Below are 18,832 nucleotides of genomic sequence, written 5' to 3'. Positions count from 1 at the left end.
ACACTACATCAATAGCGTAATTTTCAAATTCCAAAGTGCATATTTTGAACAGAAGGAAGGACTAGTGGTGAGCTCTTTCCCCTTGTTAGCAAACCTATTCATGGAGTGGTTTTTAAGCCTTTCAGTATCAAGGAGCAGAATGTAAAAGTTGGTAAAGATATGTTGACAATATTTTTATCATCTGGTCTGGTTCTATTACTCAGAAGATTTTGTCACCTACCTCAACAACCTTCAACCTCAAATTAAATTCACTGTTGAATTAGAGAAAAATGGATCTTTATCATTTTTGGGTACCTGGTTTAAATATCCAAACACAACACACTCAATTTCTCAGTTTGTAGGAAGCCAACATACACAGGATGTTATCTATACATCACATCACATCACCTAGCACAAAAAATAGGTATCATCTGTTCCTGAAAGGGCTTAAGAATTTCCACTAACAATAAAAATGGAACCAAGAGTTACAATACCCACGCTCACTCCTATTGAAAAATGGCTAGAACAGAACATTAATCAAAAAAAAAATTCTATGTCATCCTCAAAACAATCAGATGAATGAGAAAACCAAGACTTTAGAAGAGAGTAATTCTTCTATTTATACAATCGGGCACAGACAAAACAGCAAGGTTGTTTTGTGAACATAGTATAAAGGTTCTATATTCTACCCAATCAAAAGATCCCTAATCACCTGAAATCTCCTAAACTTTCACATCTGCCACTTAAAAATAACAGGTGTCTACAAGATCAGTTGCAGTTGTGATTTACATTACATAGGACAGACATGCAGGTTTGCAGAGGAATGCCAATCAGAACATTTCAAGGATATTGAAAACAAAAGAAGATGCAAATTGGGACTGTAGTACATACAACTGAAACAAAACATCAAGTAGTTTGGCAACAAACAAAAATGTTCACACAAGTGCTCAACCTACAAAAATGATTTTTTTTTTTTTTTTTTTCAGGAGTGTTCAAAGAATCAGCTGAAATAATAAACATTCTTTACAGTGCAACAAAAAACAAGAGATGATTTTACATCAGGTGTGGTCTTCTCTAATTCATCACAACACCCTCATATTTACCAGCAGTCCATGAATCATCACACAACATTATAGTAACTACACTGTCATCGTTGTCGATTTCCTGATATGTATCCTCTGTTATATTCAAAGCTTAATTGCTCCAATTATGTTATTTCTCATTTATATTCAACCTTATATATTAAAGTCAGTCATGGAGTATAATTTAATAATATATTTATATATAATTTTATTTTTAGTTGATCAGAATATTTCAGATGCATATCCAGGATGATACATTGATGTTGTGTAATCTAAAGAATGAAGCTCAATTATAAAAAATAAAATACTTACTGTAAATCTTCGATGAGTCTTGACTCCAGAAGAGTTGATGTAATAATAATATAAATATATACAACAGATACAACTCTCTATAATAACTAATTCTCTCTCTAAGGAGGTCTGATAATCCTTTTCTCTATAAAATTACAATTAATAAGATTAATGCCCATTCTAGAATTACTGTATGAGACAATGAAAATTCTTTCACTTTCTGACTCTCACAGTTAAATACAGTTCTGAAAGATAACATCAAATACTTCAAAAACAGACTGAGCCTAGCATTCGGTTAATAGTTTTGTAGTTTCAATTGACTATATGGAAACTTCTTGATGAACATTTATTCCATTGGTCTCTTCGTTATCCTCTTTTATTTATTTAATTTCTTTATTGTTTCCACAAATTCATCCATTCAGTTTTATCTCTCAAACTCTTTAGAAAGAAAGTTAAAAGGCCTTACTTAACTATTATACTATGCCTTCTTTCAGTAAGCAAGTTTCCTTAATGCATTTTTCCCTCATTTTTCTGACATGAAGAATAATCGCTCAGACAATAGGAATACATTTGAGTAGTTCCAAATACACTTGCAATAAAAGGAACTTTACTGCATATTGCTCCTTGGAACATATATCACTTGCTTCTTATATACAAAGAATTGATACATCATCAATGTATCAGTTCCTCGGAGAGTAATTAAAGATGCACATTAAACTTTTCCGAGATTAGAGACCTTAACTTGGTAGTTTATTAGACCCTTTTTAGCTCTCCTTCCTTGCCTACCTACTCTTTACTGGTTAGCATTCCAGTTACCCAGGAACAGCTGAAACTACAAACTTAGGGAAACAGTTTTGTTACACTTTCATTAAGTACTCCCTGATCGTTGAGTCTCCTTACATAATTTTCTCCTTAACTTGCCAGCCTGGCTGGCCGAGTGGTTAGCATATCCACTCTCCAGCCAAAAGGCTGTGGGTTCTAATCCCACAGTGGGCATTGATGTTTGTGATTGTGGAAATACCAGTGGTGGTGGTTGGTGGTAGATGGCATTGGTGTAGTTGTGGTCAGTTGGTGGAGCCAGAGTTGTAGAGCAGGTGCTCTCCTTTGATGAGTATGGACTCCTTGGAGATGTCAAATAATAATAATAATAATAACTTCTGTTTCTCGCTTGTTTGCTTGGTCTATATTATTACTTCTGACTACCTGCTTCTTTCTCCTCTCAGACCTATAATCTTTTGCTGCTTCTGCAATTTTTCAATTTGTTCTGGGAAAGATAACATTCAAGCTATTCCTTTATGTCAATTTCATTCTCCTCTGTTTCCCCAGCCTCACATTTGACATTAATTCTGACATTTTTCATATTATTGTCGATATTATGCACTCTACTAACATTTGTTCTGTTCTCATCACCTGATTGGCCTAGTGGTGTGCATATCTGTTCTTCAGCCAAAAGGCTGCAGGTGTGAATCCAGCTGTGTGCATGGATGTTTGTGATTGTCTGTGAAAATACTAGTGGTGGTGGTGGTGGGTGGTAGATGGCATTGGCGTAGTTGATGGATTTTAGTGGTGGAGACAGAATTGTAGAGTATGTGCCCTCCCTCTATGAGGCTTTAAACTCCCTGGAGGTGTCACGTAATAATAATAATAGGCACTCACTTTTGAAACATTTAATACACATACTCTCTCTCTCCTGTTTCAATTTCCTTCTACATATCCTTCGATGCAACAAGTACCGCACTGCACAAAATTCCGCAAATGCAAACCACCTGACAACGTGGCCTTTGCCACCATTGTTCTACCATGCAGTGGTGCCACATTGATGATATTGTATTTAAAAAAAAAAAAAAAGGTTAGGTTAGGTTACAAGCTAAATAATCCAATTGCACACCCATTTAAAACAGAAAGTACAATAAGCTAACATAACATTATCAATTAAAATATGAAAAAATTGCTATCCTTTATGAGAGCTAATAACCACGTCTAATGGCATATTTGACTGTACTTGACTATTGTGCACAGATTTGGTGATCTTTTCTTGGAATAATCAGGAGATGGTGGAGAAGATTCAGAGATGTGACTAAGCTGGTGACAGGTCTCTGAAATCTATGAGGATAGGATGAAGGAGTGCGAGCTGCAAAAGTTTAGTTAATAGGTGGGAAAATGTTATAAAATTCTCTCCTATAGCACTCTCCTAACCTCAAGTATGACTACATTAATTGCCAGAAATTTTGGAGACAGTCATCTTAATTTCAACTGTAACCCAATGGGTGTAAAATCTTCGGTACAAATGAGAAGGCATCAGATTTGGACTTCAAGTCTTTTATCCATACAGATTGAATTGTTTCCTGTACTCATTGTCAATGTTACTTGTAGTTGTACTCTGAAGGTGCTGGTTTGAAATTCAGAAAAATATAATCCAGTTAATAAATATCTTTTATGTGATTTATTGCTTTGGTGTTGTGTAATACTATAAAAACTAAAGAAAAGATAAATAATGAGCAGCACCTAAGCTTGTCTGTGAGGTTCAACTTTAAAAGATGTAAGTTTGAATCCTTCTCTCATATTGTTTATGAATGTCTTCAAGTGGTAGATGACCTCCATCAGTTGTAGTGAGACCAGCAACTTTAATTATTAGAGCACTGGAATTGCTTGGAAAATTTCCACATTTGGTTTCTAAAGTAATTGCAAGGTTTTTGAATTATAGTTCCCTTTGCCCAACCTCAGCACATAATGTAAAATAAGTTCACAACATTTCATGGATTTGTTTTTATATGGATTCATATAGAAACAAACCCCATATAGCATGCTAGCATTTGAAATGAAATATTGATCCATCTGTTCAGTTTTTTTATTGTTGCTAGTCCAATCGCTAACTTATGTGTATATTGTTGATTGGATTTTAACGATATAGATGCGAACACAGATTGATAAGAAAATAACGATTTATTAACTTAAACGCTAATATTTCGCTGGTATTATATCCAGCATTTTCAGAGCACGCAAACAAAGTTTGTTACAGTAGTGAGACAACCACAATCCGGTATAACAATGGGTCTAGTTTGAGCAACTGTAGCGTGCAACACAAATACTAAAGTCCTAATTAGGCAAAATCTAAGTTGGAAAAAAAAAAAAAAAAAACGAGAGAGAATGCAGGTATTAATTTGGTTTTAGGATGACTATCTCCTAAATCTTTGGTAGATTTATACAGCCATACCTGTTGAGGTTTGGAGTATGTTTCAGGGCTTCTGTTGATTCCAGGAACAACCCCTCTGACTTGTAAAAGCTTTTGTGCAGTATTTTTGTTTTTTTCCAATCGATCATGTGTGCAGGGGTATCCAAAGCATGGTCTGCCAGACCCGACTTGCCATAGCGAAAGTGCCGGATATATTTTTTGTATTATTCACCGAGGCGGATGTCCACAGGTCTTCCTGTCCTGTCCATACTAGGCTCGATGACATGAACAGGGCACTTCATAGATTCCTGGATGTGATAAAGGAGAGAATCTGGCCTTAGGTGAACAGATGAGAGTTGCCAATTTCACATAAGGTTTAAATACAGTGCATAGTTGGTGTTTGTTAAGCACCCTGGATATCTTTTCAGATGTGCCTTTAATGTATGGGATGGTGATAGTTTTGTTGTAGTCTTCTGTGGTAGATAGTGGTGGGATTTTTCTGGAGCATTTAGTATTTTATCTATCTTATGGGGATTATAGCCACTCACCTGCATCAGGAAGGTGTGACGTAGGTGAGAAAGTTCAGCATTGGGAGCAATGTCATTGGAACAAATTGCTCTAGATCTATGGGTTAGTGTTTTTAAGATACCATATTGTTGAGAAGGGTGATGGCGTGATTGTTTGTGTAAATATCTCCCTGTGTGTGTGTGTGGGTTTTCTATAAACCGAGAATGATGAGGAACCTTCTTGAAGACGTGATAAGTGTGTCCAGGAAGGGTAGACGGTCATTGGCTTCTAGTTCCATTTTAAAGTGGATTTTAGGGTGCTGGCTATTTAGATACACTAAAAATGTATTCAATGTGTCTGAGCCATGTGGCCAAATAGCAAACACATCATCAACATAGCGTAGCCAGAGACTAGGTTTGAGAGTGGCTGTGTTGATAGCTAGCTTTTCCAGATGTTTTATGTAGAAGCTGGCTAAGGGAGGATCCCATAGCTGTCCCATTTAATTGTTTGTATGTTTTCTCATTCCATGTAAAATAACCCGCCTGTACTGTGAATTTAGTAATTTAAGAATTTCAATTAATGGTACATTCGTGAATAATGAGGTGATATCAAAACTCACCATTAAGTCTGAACTTTTTAAGGTGTGGTTTTCTAAAATACTTTTTAGGTGGGTAGAATTTTTAACAAAAGAGGGAGAATTGTTTGTGCAAGTGGCTAGTAGTTTGGCTAAATGTTTAGCAAGTTTATGTGGGACTGTTTATGCTATCTACAATAGGGCGTAAAGGTGTACCTTGTTTGTGAATTTTTGGAGCTCCATATATCCTAGATGTTTTAACGTGGAGAGGTTTGAGTTTGTTGACTGTTTCTTTTGGCCAGGAAGTGATTTTGTTCAATAACTTGCACACCTTATTCTTTTGTGAGTTGGTGGGATCTCGATCTATAATTTGATATGTTGACTAGTCTTTGAGAAGTGTATACATTTTGCTTTCATATTCTATTGTATCTATCACTACAGTTGCGTTTCCTTTGAAACGCAAAAAGTACTGCACAAAAGCTTTTACAAGTCAGAGGTTGTTTTCCTGGAATCAACAGAAGCCCTGAAACATATTCCAAACCTCAACAAGTATGGCTGTATAAATCTACCAAAAATTTGGGAGACAGTCATCCTAAGACCAAATTAATATGTTTTTTTTTTACTTAGATGGTGCCTGATTAGGACTTTAGTCTTTGTGTTCCACGCTACAATTACTCATACTAGTCCCACTGTTACACCGGATTGCAGTTGTCTCACTACTGTAACAAACTTTCTTTGTATGCTCTGAAGATGCTGGATATAATACCAGCGAAATATTAGTGTTTAAGTTAATAAATAGTTAAAAAACTAGACTTTTTGTGGTTATGAGACCATAGGTTTTTTTAAATTAATACATAGATTAGTATAATCCTGCCTACTAGTTTCGCTAGCAACTGTCTAGCTTTGTCAAGGCTCGAACAGTACATACAAAAAAATATGAGAGAATACAGAAACGTTGCTAACTGTTAGACAGTTAACTTTTAAACATATGCATGACAATGCGTGCATGTGTTGAGAAGCTTCAGTCAGTATCATGGATACGTTGTATGCACATGCGTTACATGATTTTTTGCATATTGAAGTTCTTAAACTGAGTGAGTTGATTAAGTTTTTTCATATATCTTTCAGTATGGCACCCTGATTTCTGTTTAGGTTGTTATCGGTTCTTAATACCACTACCGCTTCCTTGAAAATTCTGTAACTGTAATCATCATCTAAATAAATACGGCATAGAGCTATTTTCTCAGTCATTGAATGGTTTGAAGTAGAAAAGTGAGGTGCTAAGCCTTAGAAGACTGTCCTTGTGATTGACATCCCCAACATGCTCCTTCTGTCTGATTTCTAGGCTTCTTGAAGTTTGCCCAATATATGAAAGACCACACATACATGGAATTCTATAAACACCTGGATATTTGAAATATGGTACACTGTCTTTAGGAGATCTTAATACTTGTCTGATGGTAGTAGTTGGCTTAAATACCACTGTGATGTGAGATTTTAACATTCTCGCTAATGGCAGATCCTCCCCTACATACCTATTGGCTAAACACCTTGCCAACTTACTTAAAAATCAGACAAACAGATCACTGCCTGAAATCAAATTTCTTCAAAGTAAACAACACAGTTAGTTTACCAACAATTGGAAGTCTAGCAATGGGTAGCCCACTGTCACCACCTTGTGCAGACCTATTCGTGGAAAAGTTGGAAAATGAAATTTTCACAAATTACACCTAAACCATCGATATGATGGAGATACGTTGATGATATTTTGATCATTTGGAATGAAAGCATTGATAACCTACAGGTGTTTTTAGAGAGAATAAACTCACTTCATAACCATATTAAATTTACTCTAGAAGTTGAAAAAATAGACAACTCCCCTTCCTAGACATACTGGTGAAAAGGCAGGAGAATAATTTTAAACTCTCCACATACAGAAAAACCTACAGATACTGGACGTTATTTACATTATTCTTCTAACCATTATAGAGCACATAAACATAGCATCATTCACATATTACGGAACAGAGCCAAAAAGTTTATTTCAGACGAAGAAGAGGTACAGACAGAACTTTCTCAAATTGCTATAACACTATTGCAGAATGGTTTTCCTACAAACATTATCAACAAATTCCTTTATAAAGACAACCTCCAACAACAAGAAACAGTTGCCCAGTATGTTTCAACAGTAGTCATCCCTTATGTTGATTCAGTCTCTTCAAGGTTAGCAAGAATGTTAAAATCTCAAAACATCAGAGTGGTATTTAAGCCAACTACTACCATCAGACAAGTATTAAGATTAAAGACAGTGTACCATATTTCAAATATCCAGGTGTTTATAGAATTCCATGTATGTGCGGTCTTTCATATATTGGGCAAACTTCAAGAAGCCTGGAAATCACACAGAAGGAGCATGTTGGGGATGTCAATCACAACAAGACAGTCTCCTCAGGCTTAGCACCTCACTTTTCTACTTCAAACCATTCAATTGACTGAGAAAATAGCTCTATGCCGTATTTAGATGATGATTACAGTTAGAGAATTTTCAAGGAAGGGCAGTGGTGTTAAGAACGGGTAACAACCTCAACAGAAATCAGGGTGCCATACTGAAAGATATACGGAAAAACTTAATCAACTCACTCAGTTCAGCGGAACTTCAACATGTGAAAAATCATGTAACGTGTGCATACAGTGTATCCATGATACTGACTGAAGCTTCTCAACACATGCACGCATTGTCACGCATATGTTTAAAAGTTAACTGCCTAACAGTTAGCAACGTTTCTGTATTCTCTCATATTTTTTTGTATGTACCGTTCGAGCCTTGACAAAGCTAGACAGTCGCTAGCGAAACGAGTAGGCAGGATTATACTAATCTGTATTAATTAAAAAACCTGTGGTCTCATAACCTCAAAGTCTTGTTTTTTTAGTATTTTATGACCAAATATGTATAATTTAATAAATTGTTATTTTCTTATCAATCTGTGTTCGCATCAATACTGTTAAAATCCAGTCAACATGTGTGATGAACACATAAGCCATTCCACACGTTTATATGTATATTGATTCTGAAATTTTCTGAAACTTAAAACATTGGGATTATTAGTAGTTGAATAGTATAGTATGAGTTATGCAAATTGATACTGGTTAAAAGTTATTCGATTGGAATAAGTGGATTGTGGAAACCGTGGAAGAAATCAGATATGCAAATCTAAAATGATGGTGTCTAACTTTCTTTATAACTGATTGGGGGGGAATAATTACTTGTGTTTGCTGGCAAATTTATATTCAATGAAGGTTGTAATAGATCTTTGGTTGATAGTATAATTGCCATTATTGTCACTCTCATTTTTCATGTGGAGATTGTTTTGTTTTGTATTTATAGAAAATATTTAATTTTATTTATAGATTTCTAGATTTCAAGCACAAAGATTCTTACAAAATATATAACTTGTAAGTATGTTTCCTAAATTAAATTAAAAAAATTAGAGAATTATAAACATTGAAAATGTTTATAATAAAGCTCTCAGCATGTGACTTGTTGACTTTTACTATATTACCATAACTGTGTCATTTGTTTATTCATAATATTAATTTCTTAAATATAATTATTAATCCAGTAAACTTTGTTTATCTAGCCCTTAATCAGGAATTCTTAAATGCTTTGCTCCTATTAATATTGGGTAGAATTTGATTGACTGGATTTATTATTATTATTATTTTATTCACATAATTGATACCCAATCAAAACAAGATATCATTTAAACAATAATTTGACTGGTGATATAGAACAATTCAGATTCCACCCAAGAATCTAAGAATAGTCTGTCAGGTAGCGTCATAAAATATGGACTGTTTCAGGTAATGCTGTTTTTTGTAGATCATATGGGATCACTTCGTTGATGTTTAATTGTTGTAAATAGTTGGATAGCTTTCTTTGAAATTGCATGAAGTGCACCGATAACCATTGGGATGACTTTGGTGTGTTTAAGTCACAGCTGGCCAACTTCAATTTGCCAGATCTCGATATTTAATAATTTTTTCCAGTTCTTTGTTGTTAACGTTACTATCACTGGGTACTGCGATATCAATAATCCAAACTGTCGATGTTCGATAATTGTGATGTCAGGTCTATTGTGTTCCAAATGCCAATCGGTTTATATTCTAAAGTTCCAGAGAATTTTTGCTGTTTCATTTTCCAATACTGTCTCTGTTTTATGCTGCCACCAGTTATCAGAAGTAGGAAAGCCATATTTTTTGCATATATGCCAATGAGTTATTTTGACCACTTGATCATAATGGTATTTATAGTCAGTTTCAGCTATCTTGCTGCAGGCACTGATTAGGTGTTCTACAGTTTCATCTTTCTGATTGCATAATCTACATTTACTGTTATTATTGATGTTCAAAATTTTTGCTTTCATTGCATTAGTTTCCTAATGCCTGTTCTTGAGTTGCTAGAATAAATCCTTCTGTTTCTTTTTTAATATATCCTATCTATATTGTAGCCATTGCCATGTCTTGTTAATGTTAGTTTTGTCCTCGGTATCTCGGAGAAATTGGCCATGCAAGGGTTTATTTTTCCAGCACACATATTAGTTATTTTGCTGTTCCTTTTTGTAATTAGATTGTTTCCTGTTCCTTTTAGAAGGCCCTCTTGTGTATAATTGCTTGAAGCATTTGCTCAGAGCTATTGTCAATGTAACTTTTTAAGCTAATTTCTTCTTCTTCCACAGTCTGTCTCACTTGCAGCAGACCCTGTCCACCTATTCTCCTTGGCAGGTACAACCAATCAACATCACTTTGTGGATATAATGCATGATGCATAGTCATTAGTTTTCTAGTTTTGCAGTCCAATTTGTCCAGGTCTGTCTTCTTTTGTCCAAACTATTATGCCAGTTGTGTATCGGATCACTGGTATAGCCCAAGAATTCATTGCTCTAATTGTGTTTGATTCATTTAGTTTTGTTTTCAGAATATTTCTAACTCTTTTGGTGTATTCTGCTGCTGCCTGTTGTTTAATTTTCAAATGGAGAATATCACTTCTAATATTCCTAGGTATTTATAGTGTTCATCAGCTGAAATTGCTTTTATATATTCCTCTTGATCAAAATTAAAATTGCTAGTGTCATTAATTTTTACTCATTTAATAGATAAAAAAGCGCAGATATCTAAACCAAATTTTATTTCAATGTCCTGACTGAAAATTGTTATCCTAAGATCCCGTGGAGTGACAGACTCATCTAGGAGGTTCCTTTTGTCATAAACACACCTCATCATACTGCACCTTAACACTCAAATTCTCTGCAGATACAGTGTTTTCAGGCAGTGCATTCCAATCATTCACAACTCTCAATGCAAAAAACCAGCTTCTCAATCACTTGTTCGCACACACCTTGTATAGCTTCCTGGGATGACGTCTTGTTCTCCCTCAATCTTCTACCATTTTATGAAAAACCTCTTCAGCTTTAATCCTAATAACCCTTTACTAACTTGTATGTCTCTATCATATCACCCTCTTCTTCCTCCAATCCACTAGACTCTGCAAGTTTCATCGTCTCAACTTTCTTCATATTCAGCATTCCAGAGATCAGAAACTGTTTTGGTCAGTTGGTCAGTCACTTCTGGACCCTCATCAACATCTCTTCATCTTTTTGAAAACCAGGTGGCCAAATCTGTGCACAGTAGTCCATATTTGGGCCTAATGAGATCCTTATACAATGGAGCCATAATCTTACTTCTACAAGTCGGTGTCTTCCACATCTACAAGAATTTCTTGTGTTGTCCTCACAATTTTGGCAATATGTCCTCTAAATTTCAGATTCTTATCCACCATCACTCCAAGATCTCTTATTTCTTCCACCTCCAACAATATATCCCCACCAAGTGTAAATTCTACATCCCATCTTTGTTTCCCAAATTTTAAAACATTACATTTTGGAACACGTTGCAAGAATGAAAACAGAAAGATTACCAAAACAAACCATTAGGGAAAAGAAAACCAGGACTTCCTCTAAAGAGATTCAACGATGACTTCTAATTCCGGAACAAGCCAGTCTAGGCCTGTTCCGGCCTACCCATTACAAGACTCGTATTAAACAAATATGTCAAGGCAGGTGTTATCTACTTGACACGTTCCTTTAAAATACGTGGTGTTATAACATCAAGTCCCACAGCCTTATCAAGTTTGCTTAATTCCCCATGTACCTCTTTCTCACTCACAGTCAGTCTCTCCTCCTCCTCATTCACTGCTTCCAAACTCTCCATGATATCACATTCACAATGATGAAAGACCTGTATAAACTGCGCATTAAATATCTCAGCTATATCCTTCACAACACATGTAGCACATTTTGTTTAACATGTGGGGGTCTCTCCCGTATGTTTGTTCTTGCTTCATTCCAAAGGCAACTAGTAGTAGTAGAAGTACTTATGTTGGTCCTCTTGTATACACTTCCCTTGTTCCGTTATGTTTTAAAACTTAAAATATAAGACTGAAACCAGAAGGAAGTCAACTGAAGAAATTTTTATTATTATTATTATTCAGGCTACCATGGAGTTAAGAAACTCATCGTGGGAGGTCCTTCCTAGGTAACACAGTCTATCATACCACTTCTTGAACTCATTGACTGTTCCTACTCTCACCACTCTATCAGGCAATGCATTCCACGGTTCCACCACCCTAAACGCAAAGAAACCACTCCTCATCCTCTTCGTCACAGCTTCCAGGGATGGCCCCTTGTCACTGCTCTTTCATGTCGTTCCACCAAGTGAAAGAACTCCCCAATCTCTACCCTGTAACTGCCTCTCAACAGTTTAAAAGTCTTGATCATATCACCTCTCCTTCTTCTATCCACCAAACTCTGCAGTCCACATTCCCTCAGCTGATCCTCATAATTAACATTGTACAGTCCTGAAACCATCTTTGTTATCTTCCTCTGCACCCTTTCCACAGTTAATTTATCCCTTTCATATCCTGTGGACCAAATTTGAGAACAATAGTCTAATTATGGTCTGATCAGAATCTTATACAACGGAATGATAACTCTTCTATTACTACAGATCAGCATCCTTCTCAGTATTGCAGCAATCCTCTGGGTTACTTTCACCACCTCTGTAATATGCCCCCTGAATTTCAGTTTTTTATCAATCGTCACCCCCAGATCTCGTCTCTTCCACTTCCTACAGTAGAGCTCCTCCAATTGAGTATACAGCCTCCTATCGATGTATCCCAAGCCTTTTACTGCATTAAACCGAAACCCCTATTCGTTTGTCCATGTGTCTAGTTTATTCAAATCATCTTGCAGGCTGCCACATCTGCACTATTACTAATAACCCTTCCCAGCTTCACATCATCTGCAAACAACTGAATATCCCCTTGCAATCCATTGACAATGTCATTGATATAAAGATTTAACAATACAGGTCCCAGTACTGAGCCTTGTGGAACCCCACTTGTAACCTTCTGCCTTCTTGATATTGCCCCTCCATACACAACTCTCTGATACCTATCAGACTGCCAATCCTGAATCCAGTTGTGTAACCTGACATCTAAACCCATGTGATCTAACTTAAATATCAGCTTATCATGTGGTACCCTGTGAAATGCCTTTGCAAAATCCAAAAAAGGACAGTGTATGCCTTTCCCCTCATCAACTGCTCTTGTCACTTTATTATAAAAGACAATCATTACTAAAGCAAGAGCTCCCCTTAACAAATCCATGTTGATTCTCACAGATAACATTACCCTCATCTGCCCAATGCTGTATATAGTCCCTCTCTAACTTTTCCAAGACCTTAACATGTTTGCTGCCACGCTACTTCGGCATAGTTTGTTCCCATACGCCGAGCAATTTCACTTCTTCAAGGTCAGTACATGTAATCTCGTTGCCAGTGGTAAGCGTCATACGAGTATACTCGTAGCTGGCTTGTGCAGAGCATATACCATCTATGAGTATACACAGTTTTGCTGCTAGCTCACAAGACAAGCATTTTCACTTCTTCAAGGTCATTATGGGTAATCTCGTTGCCAGCGGTAAGCGTCATATGAGTATACTCGTAGCTGGCTTGTGTAGCTCACATACCAACTACGAGTATACTTGTAGTTGGCAGCGAACGTGTTAACAACTACTGATAACACACAAACTGGCCTATAATTAGACACTCCAGTCTGCTACCACCCTTATGCAATGGCACTATCTTACCTTCCTTCCATCCATCCCTTGGGTACTTTTCCCGTAGCTAGACTTTCATTGAAAAGCCAGGTCAAAGGAGCTGTCAGTTCTTCATTACATTCTCTCAAAACCTGTGGTGAAATACCATCCAGTCCCACAGCTTTACTGACATCCAGAGTACTCAATATTTGGAAAAAACTCTCCTCTTATGCCTCTAAACCTCAAACTTGCCCTATTCCTCTAGTATTAAAACCTTCTCCAGGATGAAATACTCCAATAAAGTACTCATTGAACAATTCCACTATGTCCTCTGCATCAGTCACTCTATTCCCATTCTATTCATTTCTCCTCCTACTGGCCACATATCTAAAAAATTCCCTAGGATTTTTTTTTGGATCTTAGTGCCATTCTCTTTTCATATTCCAGTTTTGCCTTCTTCACCATACTGGTCACTCTCCTGGCCTGAGTCTTATATTCTTCATGCATTTGCTCTCTACCCATCTCCTTATATCTCTTCCATAATCTCTTTTTCACCTACAGTTCCTGTTTGATATTGTTGTCATCCACTTTACACCAAATTGTGTCCGCTTCTTCACTCGTGGAATACAGCTTACTATTGCTGCTAACAAATATTCCTTCACAATTTCCCAAGCACTAATGATATTCTGACCTTCCAATTCCTCCCTCCTTGAAACTTCCCCAAGTTGATATCTAAGACTATTATAATCATCTGCCTTATAATTCCACAATGTTCCCTTTTCTTTGATACTCCTGCATGTCTATTCATCTTCCCGTCAAAACCATATGGTCACTCTCTCCAACTGTGGCGGAAGAGATGTCATCTCAGTTATTATGAGCTCTTCTGATGCTATGACCAAATCCAAAACTCTTGCATTCAAATGAATGCAAGAGTTTTGGATTTGTTCCCTCTATTACATGTTGCCTAAGACATTTGTCCCTCGCGAATTCCAGAAATTCTATTCCCTTATTACTACATGCATTTTCCTCTTCCCAGCTTATAATGCTGTAGTTAAAATCTCCCATAACAATCTTTCTTCTTGCACTTGCCAAGCTCAACTGCCTAAATATTTCCTACTCCCCACCTTCTGTACTCCTTGGTTGTAGCAACACCCCCACTAAATATCCTGTCTTGCCCACCTCTACCTCACACCATATGCTTTCAAAACCATTAATGTCACTGCCTTCCAAAGCCTCCACTTTTAGAGGACAAAAGTCATCACTTATAAGCGGTACTCCACCACCACGTTTTCCCCTCCTATCCTGCCGAAAAATGCTGTACCCTGCTACTTACTTTCCTGTTATTATATCATCTTCCGTCAACCACTTCTCAGTGATCCCAATAATCTTTAGCCAGGCTGATGCTATCAGCGGCACCAATTCATCTCCTTTATTCCGGATACCCCTGGCATTAGTATAAATCACAAAAATGTCACTGCTTCTATATTTATCATTATCTCCTCCAGGCCCCACTGGACTCAAGTGTTACCTGATGTTGTCCCCTGCTACCATCCACCCTGCAATTTCTAATTTTTCCCTGCATTGACACACCGATTCATTCAGAAAACAGCAATCTCTCCAGATGTCTATGTCCTTCCTCATTTGAATGCAAGTGGTCTCTCACATACGTTCCTTTTTGTCCTCAAATACCCTCCAAGCATCCACATATTCCAATCCTCTCTTCTTACACATTCTGGCTATTATGTTATTCATTATTACTGCTCTTCTACTAAGCTCTTCATTATCATACCTGAGTAACACACACACACTCACTATCTTTCCTCTCTGCGTTTTCTTTTGTACAACCTCAAGCATGAATCTCAGATCTCTCACCAATTTTAGTATACAAAAATGCAAAATTCTGTCTGGCCATATTAATAAAGTTTTCTTAATGTCTTATATGTTAATCCTAATCATGAGAAAATTTTTAACCTATAGTACATTAATACTATAGGATGACCCTGGAATCATGCCCAAAGATGAACATATGTCATCAGTGGGAACCAGACCCAGAAGAGATACCAAGTTCAAGAATTGCAGGACTTATCTATATCTCATACAAAAAGTAGTGAAAAGATCTAACACATTATTCATATACTCTGGATTGTAGCTTGCTGTAGAAATTTTTTTTTACTTGATTATAAATTAAATTTAAAATACCAAGAAATTATATTCGTGTTTATTTCTTTATCTAAGCATAAGCAAACAGTTTGTATGTGAAGCTTCTTCATGACAAGGCTACTTGTATTTTCTATATATAAGTAGTCTTTTTGTGCAGAATTGTTCTATTCTCCAAAGACAGTACAAGGTTACTTGTATGATCTATATACAAGTAGCCTTGTTGTGAAGAAATTTAATCCAGGTGAAGATTACACTTGGATTAAATATAATATAATTTCTTGCATTTTTTTAAACATTGCATGATTGTTACATTTTAACGTGAAATGTAACTTTTTAATTTTTTTATAGATACCTGTAAGTTGTAAGAAATGACTCATCGTTTTTGAACAAAATTTCATGCAAGACACTAACACCACTTATCTCAATCAAAGTCACTACTGTTTATTCAACCATTATCAGCAATTTGGAGATCTAAATGCCAATCTTTTTGAATCTTTTTGATATAGAAAATATGAAAAGATTATGTGACACAAGCATGTGTTGCTTATGTCACATAATATTAGCATATGTCTGAAGGTATTACTGAACATTACTGGTGGGGAAAAAGCAAATTTTTTTTTTTTGGGGGGGGTGTAATTTTGGGTAAAATTATTCTCTGTAAAATTAACATCGTTAATTTTACAGAGAATAATTTCTGTGGTAAAATTATTCTCTGTAAAATTAGCATCGTTAATTTTACAGAGAATAATTTCTGTGGTAAAATTAACATAGTTAATTTTACCACAGAAACTAATACGAATATTCTTTAATCTGCAATGGAACTTTCTCCACAGAATTTCGAAAACAGTAGTCATTTCTTTTGAGAATAATAAATTATTATGAGAATAATAACAATTAGTGCTATGTTATATGTGAGCAAAATTCATGTTATCAGGAAACAGTCTGTTCACTTCTATATCCAGCAGGTGATAAGGAGGATGAGATTAGGAACAGAAATGAAAATATCGGTAGAAATGAAGAAAATTAAATTGGTAGACCAAAGAAAGGAAGAAATTAAATATTTAAAGGTCAAACTTTCATAACAAGGAAGCACTATAGTACTCTAATAAGTCTTATTTTATACAAGTGAAGGAAAATTCATGTGAGATCAAAGAATTTTCTAGAAGAATATAGGTGTCATTGTTTGAAGATGTAAGAAAACTTTCTTTTTTTTTTTTTTAAGAATTCTATAAACTAGGAAATCATGATGCCCAAACTGCTTATGTTGCTTCCAAAGTTTCCAAGAAAACAGTGAAATAAGAGAAGTAAAGACTTAAATATATGAGCTTAGAAAATCAAGATCCATACAGTTTGTAAAGATTTAAAAAAAAAAAAAAAAACATTAAGAATTTCTTCTAAATGGATCAATAACACTTTAACAGAATTTAGAAATAGGAATATTAAGGACAAATATAAAAAAAAAATACAAACATAAAAAAAGTTTCTGACCTAAATGTTTCTCATTATTGAAAGTTTGTATTTAAGGTATGATACTATTATTGTTATTATTACTATTACTACACCCTCCATGGAGTTGGCAGACTCATCATGGGAGGTTTATTCAGGTGACAACATATTTATTATACTGAGTCTTAAAATCCTTAACACCCCATACATTAATAACATATTCTGGTGTTCCATTCACTGACAGTTCTTCATTTAAAATATCTACTCCTCACTCCTCCCACCCCTCTTCACCACACTCTTGCATGTCTTCCAGGGTGTCCTGCAAAGAAATTACAGAAAGAAAAACGTGTGATATGTATATAGAAGAAAATCAGGATTTTAAGGTATCTTTTACTACCTTTAAAAATATATTTTACAAGAAATTTAATCTTCGTATCTTCTCTCTCTCTCTCTCTCTCTCTGTGTGTGTGTGTGGCATACAAGTTAAGCTCTGTAAAACTGAAGTTGAAATTTTTCAGGATCTGAAAATCGATTAGCAGAAATAAATTTTGCCCTCTGCCAACACCTTCAGGAAGTTGAGTCAGCCAGAAAAGAGATGATGCAAGATTTTGATGCAACCAGAGAGAAATCTGAATTTGAGACACCTATGACATGGAAAAAACATTATCACTATTATAAATTCTGACTAATTTGATTTTTCATAAGAGAGAACTTAGGATTTATAATGAGGGTGTACACTGAAAGGAGTACTGTTTTGTTTGGTAAGAAGAAACACCAGGACATGGTACACAAGGAGTTCACTCAATCCTAAAAAAAAAGTTATTAGAAATCACATCAGCTCCGATAAAAAAACTCTTAGTACTAATCGACTCAATATTAGTTATCTTTTTGTGATCCTTAATAATATTTAAGGATCATCTGGTTAACAAACTTAAAAATTTTTAATTTTTCATTACTTTATTAGCTCTGTAATTTTTTTTTTTTTTTTCGATATGCAGGTGTTCAGAAAGATATTATGATCCTTGTAAGTTTCATCAACGTGTAGCCCATTATCCATTTGAAGATCATAATCCACCTTGTTTGGAACTAATGAAACCGTTCTGTGAAGATGTAGATGATTGGTTACAAAAAAATGGTCATAATGTTGCTGCAATTCATTGCAAAGCAGGAAAGGCAAGTATCTTAAGTATTTGTATAGGATAGATGCTGTAGTTGGTATCCTTTTCTTTCTAAAAATTCTTCTAAAGCTTTCCTTGCTTCTACATTTAATTTATCATTATTGTTTTTTTATTATGAAATTTGGGTTTTGATAGGATTTTTTTTTTTTTTTTTTTTTTTTTTTTTTTTTTGAAATTTGGACTTTGGTAGGAAATTTTTTTGAATCTTTATATTGAAAAATCAGTCTTGATGCAAAATGGCAATTAAATATATTGTAGACCTCATTTGCTTAAGTGATGTGATTTTTTGA

At 35.4% G+C, this 18,832-nt stretch overlaps 1 protein-coding gene across 1 annotated transcript in view; it reads left to right on the top strand.

Annotated features, from left to right (window-relative positions):
* The window catches only part of LOC150095815 (phosphatidylinositol 3,4,5-trisphosphate 3-phosphatase and dual-specificity protein phosphatase PTEN-like), a 248,026-nt gene that overhangs the window by 64,554 nt on the left and 164,640 nt on the right, over positions 1-18,832 (top strand). The window contains exons 4-5 of the mRNA XM_090408810.1: positions 9,014-9,058; positions 18,363-18,537. Of these exons, the coding sequence (XP_090264936.1) occupies positions 9,014-9,058; positions 18,363-18,537 (220 nt within the window). The remainder of the gene's footprint in view (positions 1-9,013; positions 9,059-18,362; positions 18,538-18,832) is intronic.

This window comes from Typopeltis vanoorti, chromosome 19, assembly GCF_054136105.1.
Source record: "Typopeltis vanoorti isolate ZY-2024b chromosome 19, IOZ_Tvanoo_1.0, whole genome shotgun sequence".
NCBI classification, from domain to species: Eukaryota; Metazoa; Arthropoda; class Arachnida; order Uropygi; family Thelyphonidae; genus Typopeltis; species Typopeltis vanoorti.
Note: the sequence above shows the minus strand (reverse complement) of the source record. Positions and strands in the feature narration are given on the sequence as shown.